This window comes from Ipomoea nil, unplaced genomic scaffold (genome assembly GCF_001879475.1).
Source record: "Ipomoea nil cultivar Tokyo-kokei standard unplaced genomic scaffold, Asagao_1.1 scaffold2942, whole genome shotgun sequence".
NCBI classification, from domain to species: Eukaryota; Viridiplantae; Streptophyta; class Magnoliopsida; order Solanales; family Convolvulaceae; genus Ipomoea; species Ipomoea nil.
Window position 1 is genome coordinate 1,600,913 of NW_017619370.1, and position 18,669 is coordinate 1,619,581.

An 18,669-nucleotide genomic window follows, 5' to 3' on the forward strand; every position below is an offset into this window, starting at 1 on the left:
GTATGATATTTTTAAGGAAAAAATGTAATGTTTTTAAATAAACATATATTTAAATGTTAACCATTTATGATGGAAAAGTAATATTCATAAAGAACCCGACTCGTCTCACGTCTCATAGGAGTTTTTGCCTATATATGTAACACTAAGATAACTATAAGAGAAGATAAATTGCAATGTCCCTACTACAAACATGTAGTTGTAATACTACTTAAATATTGTTGTAATAGAAGTGTTATTCATGCCAACTATGTAGTTTATGGCACCTCTGTTATCGAATCCCAGTAATGGAGGTGTCACTGTGATGATGTTTTATTCAATCTTATACCTTGTGAAGTAGGAAATGGTAAAAAATAAAAATAAAAAATATCTCAATTCTCAAAGCACCCATAACTTGAATTTTGGGGGTAACACACATACAATTTACAAAGTGGAAAATATAAAATAGTAGCATTGTACATGCATGTCATATATCACAACTATTTCACAAAAGCAAAACATACTAGCAAGAGAGAGACAAACAACTTACACCATTACTTGTGCGTTTCAGAAAGCTCACTTAATTATTTTGGGAAATCTCACCATGTGGTTGAGTTTCTCTGATAGAAGAAAGCTGCTTTAAACTTTCCTTTAGATCCTTCAATGGAAGCTGTTCCTTTAGAACCTTCACAACTTGAGACATGGATGGTCTTTGATCTGGGTACTGGTCCAAGCACATCAAGGCTAGTTCTAACATTGTATCTGCTTCATTCCAATCCACTGTGTTAGATATGGTTTTGTCAACTAGATTCATAAAATGCCCTTCTCTCTGCTTTTCACGCGCCGCCTGCAATGCATACACACAATCATATATATATGATAACATTACTCACAACAACTAACGATGCAATGATATAATAATTAATTAAGTTTGAGTCCGATCCTCACGAGATCTGGAAGGTATTCGGTGTCAGCCCCGCTGCTAGACATTGAAATCTTTTCTTTCTTTCCACTAACAACTATAAGTACAACAACTCCAAAGCTATACACATCTGCCTTTGTTGTTAAGAGGTCATATTTTGCGTATTCAGGTGCCATGTATACCCTGCATATCCATCAGAATGCATGCTTTCAAGTGAGAACCTATTAATTGGCTATTTGATTGTTTACTTATTTACAAGTCTGAGAAAGATTATATTACACTGTTCCTTCCTCCCGTGACTTTCCCTGGTCATGGAGCCTGGAAAATCCGAAGTCAGATATCTTAGCATTGTCATGTTTGTCAAGAAAAATGGTGGTTGGTTTGATATTTCCATGAACATGTTTCTGCTTGCCCTCATGAAGAAAAGCTAGACCTTCTGCTATGCCAAGGCAAATGTTGAGCCTTTTTGCCCAATCTAATCTCGACCGGTCTGAACCTGTGATCGAGGTAACTACTGTTGTTTACTGCTGCAGCTACACTATAATAGACATGCTTGCTAAAAAAACTTCAAGGTAGAGATGGATAGAGACAGTACATACCAAAAAGTGCATTTTGAAGAGAATTATGGCCTATATCCTCATAAACAAGCAACAGTTGGTTCTTTTCTGCAATGCATCCCATCAACTTTACAAGGTTGGGATGTTCCATGAGATAAATGGTAGAATCCTTTTCTCGAAATGCACGTATTATATCTTTTGTGGCTGAAACCTTTTCAACTGCAACCACCGTTCCATTGCCAAGTGTAGCCTGAATATATTCAACTTAAGTATGTAGCTAACATTACAATGACACTTGTAGAAACTGTACTGTTAAAGAGAATTTCATTTTACTTGAACCAAAACTGTACTAACCTCATAGAAAATTCCAAAACCACCCTTACCAAGCTTGTGCTTGAAATTTTTGGCAGCAACTTTTACTTTTTGGAAGTTGTAAAGTCCTCCAGGATACAACTCAACCATTCCTACACGAAAAATCGATGGAATAAATGCACAGGACAGTATAAGCAATTGTTTAAGAAGTTGAAGTTACCTTCATGTGAATTGTCTTCCAATTTCCAGAAATAAACTATGAACACTACTAGAAGAATTAAGACAGATAATGAGATTGCAGCCATCTTTGGAGGAGACAGACCACTGTCTTTAGCTGCATCAACAAATATCAGATAAGAAAAGTAGGAAAAGTAGGTAAAGGACAAAATAAACAAGTATATATATGACTTACAAGGATATACAGAAATTGCAGATATAAGTGGACCTTGGTACATCATTGAACCCTTCCCTGACCAATATAAGTGAATCTCTAGTCGACTATTGTTAACTATAACATTTCCTATTTCCTTAGTGTAAGCCTTATTTACACCCTCTGCTTCCTTTTCTATGTTGAAATCCTTAAGTTCACATTCTTTCCCTGCAATCATAAACACCTTTCAAGATTCCAGTTTATCAGCATGATATATATAATGCAATATATATACATATACCTGGATATCCAAGTCAAAAACTCGACCTGATTTGTTGAGATATGGGGTTTTATAGTTGTTGTATCTAAGTAATTCAGCAAAGTGAAGTCTCACAGTATATTCACCATCCCTTAAACAAAATCCATAATACTTCAAGGAGATTGGGGATACACGTGCTGTACTGTAAAGAGGTTCATCACCAACACCAACAATGCATGTATTGTCCATTATGTATTCCTCATTTGTGTTGTATTCATCATTTATTGATGAGTAGGATACATATCCCATACTACTATAACCCCATCTTAAACTGCTACTCAGAAAGAAAGTTGAACTTCCATTTGAATTCAGATCGCCTTCATAAACACTTCCAGTTATTTTCATTGATTCACCACCACAATTTATATATAGTTGGTCTTTTACTGCAAAGGAAAAAAAAATGTCATTATGTTTGAAATAAATGTTCGTGTTAGGTAGGAGGACCAGTGTCCCGTGCCCACAAGCTTAAGGAGCCCACCACATTTGGTTTAATTACCACACTGTGATTGCCAGTGCTTTCATTTGTCTTTGTTCATTATCACGGCTGGAAATTATGGAATTTCCGACCACCTGAAAGTGAAATCAAGTTGAAAGCAAAAAGTGGTCGAAAATAGCAACAAAGATTTTTTCGGATATAGTTGGAACAAGACTTTTAACTTGATTTAATATCACTTTCAGGTGGTCGTAAATTCCATAATTTCCAACACTGAATTTATCACTCAACAACCAACTGAGTTGTCCAATCAGGTCTTTTATCATTAATATATACTTACATTGGTATTTTAGGTCGCTACTGCAGGTATAGCCAACATGTTCCCAATGTGTACCCCTAAAATATGAAAATTCAAACCAACTAGCCCATTTACATTTTTGTGTTTTTTGAGGGGAGGAAATGAGGAATGAGTGTCCACCAAATGAAGAGGAAGTGCTTACCCGTCACTGGAATTAAGGGATGAGAAAAAATTCCTGCAATATAAATTAAAGGAATAAGGGTGAAATAGGTCATCGAACTGCACAGAATAATGTAATTAGGCTACTGAACTTAAAAATCAACAATTAGGTCCCTAAACTAACCAATTTCAAACAATTCTTCTAATTTCAAGGTTTCCAACAGGTCAACAGGTCATCCTCTCAAATTAATTATTTTTTTAAAAAATAATTAATTTTAAATTTTGTTTAAAAAAAAAAAGACTCCGGCCGGAGACAATTGTCTCTAAGCCAGTCCTGTTTTTTTTTTTTTTTTTTTGTTTATTTATTTATTTTTTAAATTTAAATAATTAATTTTAAAAATTTATTTTTTAAAAATAATTAATTTGGAAGGATGACATGTTGACCTGTTGGAAATCTTCAAATTGGAAGAATTGTTTGAAATTGGTTAGTTTAGAGACCCAATTGTTAGTTTTTTAGGTTCAGTGACCTAATTGAATTATTGTGTGCAGTTGGATGGCCTATTTGATCCTTATTCCTAAATTAAATATCCAAAGTATGGTTGATTTGCAAAGTATGAAAAATCATAACATCTAGGGAAAAGACATAATAAAGAAAAGCTAGCATAAACAATTAGAAATACTCACAGGTTAGATGAGTTTGAATGCAAATTTTGAATATCTGAGACATTGTTTGTGAAAAGATTTTCAGATACATCGCTGCATTAAATAAAAAGTAAACAATAAGTTAAGAACAAACCACTACACATTTGAGAAAACGGTAATGGCAATTCCATTCTACACATGGATTCTTGTCCAATCCTCCAAAGTTACGTTGCATGTTTTGGGTTATGACTCGATGGAATGGAATGAGATGAGAACAAGAACAAGTGAGGCAAATTATGTTGTGGAACTGTGTCAAAACTGTTATAATAGTGAATATACAGTTCAAAAATTATGAACATAAAGTTACGTTCTATAATTATGAACATAGAGTTCAGTAATTATAAACATAGAATCGTATCCACCTTGTAAGGTGGACACGGTTTCACGGCAAAACAATTGAACAAGTGATAACTGGGTCTAACACTTTGGGTTCAAATCCGGCCTACATGATCGAGGTCGGAGCGTTATGCTGTGGACCCGTGTCCACCATGTGCATGGTGGACACGCTGTACATTCATAATTTCTATATTGTATATTCATAATTTCTATATTTTACATTCATAATCTCTATACTGTAGATTCATAATTTCTATACTGTAGATTCATAAAATTTATAATGGTAGATTCATAATTTCTATACTGCACATTCATAATTTCTGTACTGTAGACTCACAATTTCTATACTGCACATTCATAATTTCTGTACTGTAGATCCATAATTTCTATACTATAGATTTATAATTTCTATACTGTAGATTCATAAAATTTATAATGTAGATTCATACAGTATAGAAATTATGAATCTACAGTATAGAAATTATGAATCTACAATATAAAAATTATGAACGTAGAGCGCCATGCACATGGTGGACGCGTGTCAATAGCATAATTTGCCATCGAGATCAAATATTGTGGCCAAAATCGTTACATATCAGCTTCAATTCTTTATTAATGTTGATTTAATCATAGCTAGAAAGTGGATCAAAACTCTTACACAATCCTCACTGTAGAACGTACAAGTGTACAACATACTGTTAAATTTAGAACGTACAAGCACTTACATATTCATAGTCGAATTCTTTATCCATGTTGGAATTGTGCCATTGAGTTTATTTCCTCGCAGAAATCTGAAAAACAACTCAAATTAAGATTCTATCAAATCTAGCTTGCTTTGATGCATAATGTATAGCAGACTTGACAATAAGAAATACAATACAATATATATATATATATATATATATATATATATATATATATATATATATGTATGTATGTATGTATATAATGTTGTTGTGAAAGCAATGGATATGATATGTCTATGTAAACTTGCTTACATGTAAATTGGTGGGACCAGGGTGGAATAATTTGGAATTTGACCAAACAAATTATTGAAACTCAAGTCCCTGAAAGAAAATATATATGATGAACATAATCAAAATTAAACATGCCAAACTATTTTTTTACAATAATGTGATATGATGCCCGGAGAATAATTTAATTTGCGAATAACTCACACAAAATACAGACTGTTATTCCATATGATGTCAGGAATAGGGCCAGCAAGTGAACATTTTCTTAATGTCCTGATTGAATACAGGTAGAAGAGCATTATATATATATATATATATATATATATATATATATATATATATATAAAAGGGTATAGTAGTAGCTTCAGTTAAAAGCAAAGGGAGCATATTAAAGTATCTGAGAAATGAAAGCTCACAGCTGTTTCAAAAAATACATATTTGCAAAATTAGGAAATTGCGACTCTCTTCCTCCAACTAAGTCGCTTACATGCCTGCACAATATATATATATATATATATATATATATATATATATATATATATATATATATATATTTATATTTATATTTATATTTATACCAGATTAAAATTAAGATGTATTAAATAAATTTATTACAATAATCAAGCTCATTCGATCTTACAAGTCCTCAAGATTTGTCAAGTTTGAAATTGCAACAGTAGGGAGAGGACTTTCGAAACTCGTACTATTTAAAGACCTACTCGATCGATCGATCAATAAATGAGGATCCATCCATCATAATATATATAACCACAATTAAGTTTCATCATATGAATTGCGTTTAGTGCTAGGTATGTGTATATATATATATATATATATATATATATATATATATATATATATGCCTTACAAATATGTGAGGCTTAGTTGTCCAATGGAATCTGGGATTGGTCCACTCAAGTTGTTCCCTTGAACATTGCTGAAGAAATAATTAATTAGCAAAGCAGATGAGTGATTAAGTTGAAGAAATTAAGGCAAGCAAACATTATTATTTGCATACATACTTACAGATATTCAAGAAGAAGAAGATTTTCAAGCTTATCGGGCAGAGGACCAGAGAGGTTATTGTTACTAAGGTCCCTGAATTAATATAAACAATTGAAAATGTACATAAATTTTTAAAAGATATTAAATAATAAACCGAAAGAATGAACAAATTCTTGCCCATTAATTAATCGATTGAGTAAATAAATTATTTAATTATATACTCACAGCCATGATAGATTTGCGAGGGAACCAAATTGAGTTTGAATTGAACCGCTAAATAAATTAGAGGATAGATTCCTGCAATGAAACTCATAAGTATATGCAGTTCATATATAGCTCCATTTATTTATTTAATCATTATTTCCTGTATATAGCTCCATTCATTGAGCTATATAAGTACATTTCAGGTACATAGCTCCATTTATTTTAATACAGTAGTTACTTAATAAACCTGCAATATAAACGAATTGACTTAATGGACTTATATTTGTGATTTAATGAAATATCAACTTAATGTGTCTACAATAATAAACTTAATGTAACCTATAGTAGTAATTTAATGTAATTATATATCAATATAAGTGTCGTTTAAAATATTTTAATTGAGTTTTTCAATGATATATTTTTTATGCGTTAATTTTATTTGTACAACAAAAAAAAAATAAAAATAAATTTATATTAAAAAAGAATATAGGGAGAGAAATTAGGGATTGTTTGATATAGTTTGGGTTAATCTTGTCCACAAAGGTGAAATTTCCTTATCTAAGACTCTCACATCTCAACCTATTAGGTGGGAGGACTCTCTATAAGAAGCACACCACATTGGATGTAACTCCTACATTATTGCGGCTGTTAGGGCTCAACCCTGTGTACTTGTACACAATCTGTCACGAATGAACCAATTGATATAATTTGGGTTAATCTTATAAAATAGACCGCGGTGTAGGATATAACAATTTGGTGTACTCCGTAATAGTTATTGACCCAAAAATAGGATATCCAATTGAAAATGTGAACAATTCTTTTTTAAATAAATTAAAAATACTCTATCTGTTCCTTTTCAAAAAAAAAAAAAAAAACTTTATTTGTCTTATTTTATGTGTTTGGTTTGGTTAATAAGATTTGAGGTTATTAATAATTAATTTTTTTTTATAATATTAAGTTTAGTATTAGCATATAAAATTTATATATTTAGAAATTACGTTAAAAGTACTATTAAATACTAAAAAAAATACTAAAAAAGTTCTAAAATTATAAGAAGATACTAAATAAGAAAATAAGTGAATAAAAAAAGAGTTTGTTTGACTAATAAATAACGAACATGACAAGTAAAATTGATAGAATTGAAGAATAATAACAAGATAGAATGATTCTCGTTTATTAATTTACAAAAATAAATAAATAGATTACTCATATACTTACAGAAACTTTAGATTTACAAGGGAGTTTAGTTGAGGTGGAATTTGACCATCAAATGAATTACCAGCTAGATCCCTGTAGTGGAAACCACAAATACATTTTAGACAGTTTGATTTATTTATTCGGTTTGCTAACAAATAACTAAAAAACTTATGGAATACCATCTTACGTGAAAAAAAAAATATATCAAATATGTAAACAAAAAATAAATATTTTTCTATAAGTCAACATGTATATTTTTAACTTTGCTAAAAACTTTTGTGTTTTCCTGACAAGTATTGATAAAATGTAATAGTATACGTACTTTTAATTTGCATTAAAAAAAAGTAATAGTTGTTGATCTAAAAATAAGACATCAAATTAATTCAATTAGCTAACAAATAAATTAAAAAGTTATGTAATACCATCTTACTTGAAAAAAAAATCAAATATGTAAACAAAATTAAATATTTTTCTATAAATTAACAAGTATTATATTTTCAAGCTAGTTTGCTAAAAATTATTGTGTTTCTTTTACAAGTATTGGTAAAATGTAATACATATTTTTAAGATTAATACTTTTCAATGAGCTAACAAGTACAGAATATTACGTTTTCTAGTGTACTAAAAATATTACTTGTTCTTTGAAAAATACAGATAAAAAATGTTATAATTTTCTATAAAAATTAATAATTGTTGACATATAGTATTAATAAACTGCTCATATACTTAAAAATACATTCAATATACAAGAGGATATCAGATTGAAAATGTGCACAATTTTTAAAAAGAAATTAAACACTAAACAACATACATAAATTATTACCAGCTAATTAACGAAGAAGTAATTCTTTCCTGTTAATTAACAAAATGAGTAAATAAATTACGCATATATACTTACAAATACTTTAGATTTACAAGGGAACTCAGTTGAGTAGGAAATGAACCACTGAATAAATTTTTAGATAGATCCCTGTAGTAAAAATCACAAATATATTTTAGACGGAGTTTCATTTATTTATTCAATTAGCTAGTAAATAACATAAATTTAAGAAACCGTCTCACGTGGGACAAATCTCAAATATGTAACTTTTGAAAAACAAAATTGTAATTAAATACTTTTATGTGAGCTAACAAGTTTTATATTTTCTAGTTTACTAAAAATTATTAGTTTTTTTTATAAACGTATTGGTCAAATGTAATACTTTTTGACTTAAAAATAGGATATCAAATTGAAAATATGCACACTTTGAACAAGAAAAAAAAAAAGAAATTCAACAATAAACGAACTAATAGAATACGTAAATAAATTACTCGATCATATACTTACAGATGTGTCAGATGACTTTTTAGGGAAGCCAACTGAGTTGGAAATGGACCGCTAAATGAATTATCAGACAGATCCCTATAATGAAAATCACAAGTTTATTTCAAATAGAGTTACATTTATTTATTCAATTAACTAAGCTTACAGATAAATAGGATCTTAGATCGAAAGTTTTTAAAGTATGAAAATGATGCACAATACTTCGTATAACTTATTCCGACTAATAATTTTTTTTTTTTATTATTTTATAAATGAATCATACACGAGTAAAGAAATATAATAGTTCAATCACACAGACGACATTAGTAATATATAACATTTAAAAGCAACATAACTATAATTAAAAAAACATGTTAGATAATTTTACAAATTATATTTTATTAAATATAAAAAAGATAATTTTATATTAAATGACTTAATATTATTTATTTATATCACTTTACCTATAAAATTTTACTATTTATTTGTCAATAAAAAAAAAAAGAAGGTAAAATGTATGTGACAAATGAATAATTATATTGACAAATAAATAGTAAATTTTACCTATCATATTTACTAATAATTGGTTAATCAATTTGTTTCTACTTATTTTCTTTAACATTTTCTATAATTTTTAAATTTAATTTAATTTAATTTTTTTGTATTTAATAGTAATTTGGATATAGTTATAAATTTTTTATTAGAACTTTTAATATAATTTTATTAGTAAATAATGAAGTGAAAAAAAAAAAGAAAAAAAAGAAAAAAAAGAGGCAATTATGACTTTGTACTTATAATGTAATATAACCTTTTTCAATTAGCAAAATACTTTTAAAAGTTACAACTGAGAATGTAGAAAACAATTCAACTATTGTTTAGTAGTAAAGATACATAAGGTATATATTAAACAAATATACACATCATCTTAAAAATTAAAGAACATGGGGACAATATATGATAAAAAAAAAGGTGTATCAGTTTCATATATATATATATATATATATATATATATATATATATATATATATATATATATATATATATATATATATATATATATAGAGAGAGAGAGAGAGAGAGAGAGTATAGAGTTCAGGTGCGGCCTTAGTCTCACGTGCGGTCATGTGGATATATTAGAACCGTAGGATGAGTTGAGATCAAACGGTTGAAAATCAATGAAGAATAGAAATTACGCGATGGTAATTTCGTAATTTCTTGTACTATTTATATTTCGACGGTGCATTACGTGCTAGTGTGTGGTGCATTTTTGAGTAATTAATGGTACATTGATTTGTATTATACCACTCAACGTTGTCAAATCTGCCAACAGGTTCAATAGACCCATTATCGGGTGCTACCATGTGGTGCAAATTTGAGTGCTGCATGGTATATATATATATATATATATATATATAATCTGGTTTCAATGAGAACCACCATCTCTGTGAGTAGAGGTATGTAAACTTTGGTAAAAGTTTGGTTAAGTGACGGAATCGAAGAATTTCGGTTCGAAAGTATCAGTTTACCACACACACACACACACATATACACGCGCACACACACAAAGGCGGCTAAGGATCCTTTGAGAATAATACCATAGGAGATAAATAAGAACCAATCTCAATTTTACATCTGTAAAAATTTGACGAATCTGATAAGATTTTTTTAAAAAAATACAGTGACATTTTTGTAATTATCATCAACTTCACTATGCAAACTTGAACACTTTAACCACTATATATGCAAACTCGGTAAATTTTATAAAATCAACAGAAAAGATAAATTTTAAATTTAAACTGTAAATGCATTCAAAAAAAAATTAAATTGTAAATATTCGACCTTAAGCAGTAAAAAGTGAATCACTAAATCAAATAAAATCAAAAACTCAGTTATAAACTCTAGAATTGAAACCTGAATGCAATGCACTTTTGCATTTTGCAAATGCAATCTTTTAATACTAAATAAGTAAATATGCAAAATGTTAATATTAAATGTGCAAACCTGAAAAAGTATGAGAATTGTAGATTTTAGTGTTCATGTTTTCATAGTAAAGTTGGTGATAATTATAAAAATGTTATCATTTTTTTTTTTTTAAATTTGATATATGATCCATCCAATTTTTTTTATTAGATGTATGGTTGAGATTTGTTCTTATTTCTCTCCTAAATATTTGTTCTCATGTGATCTAATACACGCATACATACATACATACATACGTGCGTGCGTGCGTACGTACGTGTATATATATATATATATATATATATATATATATATATATATATATATATATATATAGTTGCGTTCACATGAGGACAATATCATGCACGCAATTTAATACACAATGACACACTAGCATACAAACATCAGGTTACGAGCCCAAGCTTTATTAATTAACAAATATATGCACACGACATACAAATGATGGCACATAACTACATTCGGTTATACATTCGGTTATGCACACGACATACAGACTAATGGCATACGACTATATCTGTCCTTACAATCCTCTATAATATAGTTGTCTTCATTTGAATATATATATATATATATATATATATATATATATATATATATATATATATATATATATATATATGAGTTTGTCAGAAGTCTTTTCAATTTAAGGATATAATTAATTGAACGTTCTTAAATCTATAAACTTTATTTCATGAAATAAAAAATAACCAAATCACAGATAGAGTAATCTTATTTTCCAAAACTATTATTCCATGTCTACCCCATTCAGCAAACCAATCACAATATCTCTTTTTTTTTTTTTTTTCTTATTTGTTTGTTGTGACAGTAATATAATGTTTTTTTTTTTTGTTTTTTTGTTTTTGTTTTTGTTTTTGTTTTTTTTTTTTGTTTTTTTTTGTTTTTTTTTTTTGTTTTTGTTTTTGTAACGAGGGTAATTCACACGACTAGTAGGTATGCACTAGGTAAATTATGTTTTGTGACCATAATTGACTGACTCAAATTAAGAAGGTCATTATTAGACTAATCCAACTTGGAGAAATATATAAAATGTTTTCTTCTGCCTATTAAAGGGAGTGTGGTGTTGACTTACAAAAAATCCAACTTCATATCACCAAGAAATGGGGGTATTGATCCTTCCAATTTGTTGCCACGAAGATTCCTATCAATTACAGGAGGATACAATAAATTTTTAAACAATGTTTATAATCATCATTCTTATTTCATTAAGTCAAAGCATGAAAAAAAAAAAACATTTTATAGTACTTACAAATGTTCGAGATTTTTTAAATTTGCATATGATGTTGGAATCTCGCCAGAAAATTTGTTCGAAAGCAACATTCTATAACAAATACAATAGAGACAACTCAACATATGCATATTTATCTTAACTACTTTGTAATACTTATTAAGAATCAAACGTAATAACAACATATATTATTTCATGCTGGATACTTACATCAATGTTAAATTTGTAAGGCTTCCAATTATTTCTGGTAATGGACCATCCAAATTCCGATCTGAAAAACCACTATAAAAGATTTGCAGGAAAATCAATAGTAATCAAAGATTTACACAATTAGCTAATAATTGGATTAAATAGCTAATTGGATCATTAGTTCATAGTTCAATACAAAGTTAGGAAAAACAGTACAAACAAATTGAAGATTATGATAAGAAAAAGAGTTTTTTTTTTTTTTTTTTTTTAAAGAAAATATTAACGAGATACAAATAGTAATAATCCAAAACTATATATTCTCTCTTAAAAAAAGTAATAATTTCTCAGAACTATATATTTTTCAGCATTATTTAATGTGTCTGGTTCAGTTAACAAGATTGGACTATTTCACTGAAGTTATTTACAAAATAATTTTTTATAATATTTAATACTGCATACACAATTGTTAAGGAAAATAACCAAAGAAAGAAAATGTGACATAACTGATGAATAGTAAATACGATATGTAATGTGACAGATGGATTAATTATTTAATAATATTTCTCTAATTTTATATATATATATATATATATATATATATATATATATATATATATATATATATATATATATAATTTTTTTTATGAGAAAATGGCACTTTTTTTCTCCAAAATTATATGCTTATAACATTTTCTTCCATAAATTATTCATGTATCCACAGTAGCCCTTTAATTATTTTAAAAGTGACAATTTTCCTCATTTCTGTTAAATGTATATTTGTACCCTTAAAAATAAGGGTAAAATAGGTATTTCATTTATTTTTTTCTTCAACAAATTATTACTTATTTGTGAGAATCAAAATAAATGCTTAAGAGAAAAGATATCATTTACAAATATTATAATTACTAGCATTTTGTACGCGCGATGCGCGAAAACTTATGCCCAATATTAAAATATTTGTAAGTAACAAAATTTACAAAATTAGTTAAAATTATGTTTTGCAATTTCTTAAAGCGATGATACTTTTGAATTATCATATATTTAAATAATATAGTGATCAAAACAAAAAAAAAAATTATATTTTTATATAATAATAATTTACAAATAATACTAAGCTAACACTCACATATATGATATATTAATATGGATACACAAATAATATACATACATATTATATATATATATATATATATATATATATATATATATATATATATATAATTTAGCATTCATACAAATATTTAATTAAATATAATTTATAATTAAATTAATTGTTATATGATAATTTTAATAAAATGATAATTAAAAATAGGAAAAAGATATGATAGATGTAGGTGTATGGTAAGATTGGTAGATATATTAAAAACTAACGGTGTTATAACGGCGTAAGGGTGATTTTGTCCAATGCAAATGAATGTACAACAATTAAAGAAAAATGTATATATTTATTAGCATATAAAAAGGGACAAAAATCAAGGACATAACTTGTATTGACACTTATTATGTTTTTAGATAATTCTAAGCTAATGTTATTAACCGGATTAAGACTTAAAATACAAATAATTCATTATTTTAATTCTAATTTTGTGTTTAAGTCCTAATTATATTACTATCATTAGCTTAATATTATAATTATAATATTTGTAAATGATGTCTGTTTTTTTTCGCATTTATTTTAATTCTCATATATAAGTAATAATTTGTTGAAAAAAGGAAAGTAACTTGAAATACCTATTTTGTCTTTATTTTTAACGGTCCAAAAACTCATTTAACATATATGGGAAAATTGACCACTTTCAAAATATATTGAGGGAACTAATATTGTGAATACATGAATAAATCAAATAAAAGAAACTATAAACATATAATTTAAGAGGAAAAGTATCATTTTCCCTATATTTATTCACATTTGTCCTTGACTAGCATCACTAAAACCACCTTCTCATCACGAAGAAAATATTTTGCATTGATACCACCCTCAATCTTGCTAGATCTCCCGATGAATAGTTACGGTTCATATTTTTTTTTTTTTTAAATAAATATAATTTATTTTTAATTAAATAATTATAATAACGTTAGAGATTATGACTCTGTTTGGAAAATATAGCTGAATAGCTAGTTGAAATTTAAAAAATTAGTAGCTGAAGTTAAAAGTTGGAAACTCAGATGTGTATTGGTTATAAAGCAGCCTAAAAAATTAATAAATCATTCTTACTAGGAGTTGAACTTGTAATTCAATAACCTAACCAATTTAGCTAAGGTTGCTTCTAATTTAAACTATTCCTAATAAGTAAGGAGAGGGAAAAAATATTGTGAAATGCCCTTCAAAGTTGAAAATAATTATGAAAATGTTATTATGTTTTATTCTTTTTATAATTTCATACCCAATGGTGCGGCCAATAAGTAGTTCTCGTTAGAAGTCAAACTTGTAATCTTATAATCAAATTCAAGATTGCAGCCAAATGCATGTAAACAAGAAAATCGCAAGAATTATTTGAACTATTAAAATAAAATGAATATATTACATTGCTATCACCCGGCAAACATCCTTATCGAGACCGCAGTCGCAAATAACGCTATCTGATCCACTTTGATCAATTTCACAATTCGTGCTATAAGTCCTCGTCTCACATCCAAGCAATTTAAGAATGGCTTTCTCTGGCATATGTGAAAGAGAAACAAAAATAAATAAATACATAAAAAACCAATACATAACATTTTAGTTGATCAATTATAACTGGTATCAAATAATTTCTCAATAATTAAATCCACTATAACTGTACTATAAGGGCATATGTCCATGACAAATTAAAAAAAAATATTCCAAAAATATATGAAATGTTATATTTGAAAATAAACATTATATTAAAACATGGCGTTCGTTCGGAAGGATTGAATTAAGGGGAAATGAATTGTAATTCGATTGAAAAAAGAATAAGGTGAGAATAAAGTAGGAATTTAAATTACAGTGTTTGGTATGAGAATAAATGATACAATGACTAAAATGCTCTTATGTAATACTCCATCCATCCTTAATTGATTGTCTCATTTACTTTTTGCATGATTTTTAATACAACATAACAAATGTTACTAACTTTCCAGTTTTGACCCTCAAAAGTAGGTGTTATTTGTACAAAGTACAATTGTACTTACCTCTAGAAATTTGAAAAGTCAAAAGGGTAAATTGAAAAGACAGGGTTAAAATAATTGTCTTCACAACAATATATTTCTCCCATTCCCCCACCGAATTAGAATTCCTTGGAGGGGTGTCATGAATTACAATTCGGTGAATGGAGGGAATTGCAATTTGATGGAATTGGAATCCCCTCCAACTAAACAAAATAATTGAGGAAAGAAACGAATTGAAATGCAAGTACAATGAAATTACATCCAACCAAACGGGTTGTTAAATACTGTATAGTTAATTTAAAATATCAAGAAAAAAAAAAAACTTCAGATATTATATTGGTGTGTGTAATCTAATGAAAAAGAATATTTATAGGCCGGCACTTACCATCATCGGCGCCAAGAGGTTTGACTTGTTTGTCAAGGTTGAGTATCTGAGTGCAGACTTTTTTAATACGTCCTGTTGTTGTTGTTACAGTTCCTTCTCCCATGGTTAGTTGAGAGTTGAGAGAGAAGAGCAGCAATAATAATATCACCTTTTCCATCTCTCATCAATAATTGAGTTGATTCAATTCTCTGCTTGTTTGATATCTCTCGACTCCACAACCTATGCCCTCCTATTTATATTGTTTAAACAAGTGGCAAAAAGAAACTTCGTTTATATTTTATTTGCACACTTAAATTATTAGGATAGACACTAAATTGAAGTTAAAACGCTATCTCTATTGTACTTTAAAAGTTGGTTCAAGAGAGAAAGTTTGACCCCGCCGACATCAGTACTAATCCACAACTTCTTGTGGAACCGATGTGTGATTATTGTATTATTCCACATTACCCTTTGAGAAGCTGACTACTATGACAACTCATACTCTAAACTCTCCTCAACACTAGCAGGTAGCCTTTTTCCCTTTGGATGACTTCATTGCGGACCTTATCAAGCACCAAATAATCTTTACTTAAGTCGCCTCCTCCACTATGCCAACATTGGACGAGACGAGTGGACGATTCTTACTCTAGCTAGATAGTTTTCGATCACTTTGAATTCTTATTAGTTTCATTTGAACCTTATCAAATATGGGAAAAGTCTCTTTGATCTAGGCAAGTCTTTCTTGTCATTGCACGCACCACTCACACAACAAAAGTACAAAATAATAGATCAAACAATCAAGCTAAGACCCTAACTCTACCACAAAAGATAGTTTAAAAGTAAATAATTAACCCCAACTTAAATCATATCTTATTATTTTCAACTTATTCGAAACAAATTTAATGTGTGTCATAACTCATAGGTAGTATAGTGTAGTGATAATCATATATTACGATTTTACTAATTAAACGTAAAACACATAAAAGTTCATTTTATTTAAAGAGTAATACTAAATGCATACATATTTTTGTTCACAGTCTGTACAACTTTATAGACTAATTTCACAATAATCTTTTTTATCCTCCCTGTCTCCCTCTATCATATACTCCCTCAATCATATTTTAGTTTGACTATATATATATATATATATATATATATATATATATATATATTAATAATTAAATGAGAACAACCTCTTGGGTACAAACGTGAGAACCAACATGAATGCATATAATTTACTATACGAATGCACACAAACTACTCTAAGGTAGATTGTGTGCTTGAAATAGTAAAATATGTGCATTCATGTAGAAGTTCGGAGGATCTCAAGTAAGGGGTGGTTCTCATTTGAACATAAGCCTAAGGTGATATATATATATATATATATATATATATATATATATATATATATATATATATATATATATATATATATATATATATATATATATATATATATATATATATATATAGAGGTTCTCGTGCGGGTGAGGGTTTCAGGTGCGGTTGTGCGGTTTAATCTGAGCCATTCATCTCTCTTTAATCAATGTCCAGGATTATCAAAATTTTAAAAAAAAATGCGGTGGCAATTTTGTAATATCTCGGTCAAAATTAAGGTGAGTGGATCTGTGATTAATGTGCGTGAGTTTTGTGCTTAATGTGCGTGTGATTTGTGCTTAATGTGCGTGAGGTTTGTGCTTAATGTGCGTGGGGATGTGCTTAACGTGAATAGTTGTTAAAACTTAAAGTCTGTGAGTGAATACTTAAAGTGCGTGAGTTTTGTGCTTAATGTGCGGGATGTTTGTGCTTAATGTGCGTGAGTTTTGTACTTAATGTGCGTGAGTTTTGTACTTAATGTCAGTAGTTGTTGAAACTTAAAGTCTGTGAGTTAATATTTAAAGTGCGTGGGTTTTGTGCTTAATGTGCGTGAGATTGTGCTTAATGTGTGTTGGTTTTGTACTTAAAGTGCGTGAGTTTGTGATTAAGATCTAACACTTAAGGTGCAGATTAACTTATACTTCTTTGTTCCAGGCACGCGCTTTTTTTTTTTTTTTTTTTTTTTTTTTTTTTTTTTTTTTTTTTTTTTAAAAATTTTCATTGATTTGAGCCGTTGATCTAAATTTGATCAACTGCTCAGATTTAACCGCACAACCGCACAGGAAGCTATACCCGCACCTGAACCCTTCCATATATATATATATATATATATATATATATATAGGGAAGGGATCGGGTGCATTTGAGGCTTCCCGTGCGGTTATGCTGGTGGACGCACGTTAAACATTAATCTGACGCACTTAAAGTACACAACACACGCACATTAAGGGTGGACCTGATTGGGCAGCGTGGCAAAACCTTTAAGATCAAACAATAAGGCTAGTTTAACCTGATTGGGCAGCGAAAGCAAAGAGCTAAAAATTTTTGAAGTGCTGCAACTAAGACCAGTCGTTGCTAGAGCATCCGCAACCCGGTTGGCTTCCCTGTAAATATGTCAAATGCTCGATCCCCATGAATTCAGGCTGGACCAAATGTAAGAAATGGCAGCTGCAATTCTCCATGGAACCCTCGTATCCTGCGATGAGATCGGGTGGCAAGAGCGAGAGAATCAACTTCCACTTCTAAGGGTCTTCTGGCAAAGGATTCACACTAATTAAAACTTGATTTATATTTTATTTGCTCAGTTAAATTTATTAG

At 28.8% G+C, this 18,669-nt stretch overlaps 3 protein-coding genes across 3 annotated transcripts; all 3 read right to left on the reverse strand.

Annotated features, from left to right (window-relative positions):
- Positions 1-414: 414 nt before the first annotated feature.
- LOC109162484 (probable LRR receptor-like serine/threonine-protein kinase At1g07650) lies at positions 415-2,661 on the reverse strand. Its single transcript, XM_019311194.1, has 8 exons — positions 2,439-2,661; positions 2,180-2,365; positions 1,988-2,101; positions 1,810-1,919; positions 1,498-1,705; positions 1,178-1,394; positions 925-1,081; positions 415-823 (listed from the first exon to the last, which is right to left on the reverse strand). The coding sequence occupies exons 2-8, from the start codon at positions 2,223-2,225 to the stop codon at positions 557-559; spliced, it is 1,119 nt and encodes a 372-aa protein (XP_019166739.1). The 5' UTR covers positions 2,226-2,365; positions 2,439-2,661; the 3' UTR covers positions 415-556.
- Positions 2,333-5,617, reverse strand: LOC109162447 (probable LRR receptor-like serine/threonine-protein kinase At1g53430). The gene is made up of 8 exons (XM_019311150.1): positions 5,565-5,617; positions 5,383-5,451; positions 5,110-5,175; positions 4,031-4,102; positions 3,390-3,422; positions 3,230-3,285; positions 2,439-2,839; positions 2,333-2,365 (listed from the first exon to the last, which is right to left on the reverse strand). The coding sequence occupies exons 3-8, from the start codon at positions 5,115-5,117 to the stop codon at positions 2,333-2,335; spliced, it is 603 nt and encodes a 200-aa protein (XP_019166695.1). The 5' UTR covers positions 5,118-5,175; positions 5,383-5,451; positions 5,565-5,617.
- A 605-nt stretch (positions 5,618-6,222) lies between these two features.
- LOC109162448 (probable LRR receptor-like serine/threonine-protein kinase At1g53430) lies at positions 6,223-16,189 on the reverse strand. The gene is made up of 11 exons (XM_019311151.1): positions 15,997-16,189; positions 15,008-15,140; positions 12,504-12,575; positions 12,315-12,386; positions 12,138-12,206; positions 9,092-9,166; positions 8,663-8,734; positions 7,786-7,857; positions 6,589-6,660; positions 6,385-6,456; positions 6,223-6,295 (listed from the first exon to the last, which is right to left on the reverse strand). The coding sequence occupies exons 1-11, from the start codon at positions 16,151-16,153 to the stop codon at positions 6,223-6,225; spliced, it is 939 nt and encodes a 312-aa protein (XP_019166696.1). The 5' UTR covers positions 16,154-16,189.
- Between the last annotated feature and the right edge of the window lie 2,480 nt (positions 16,190-18,669).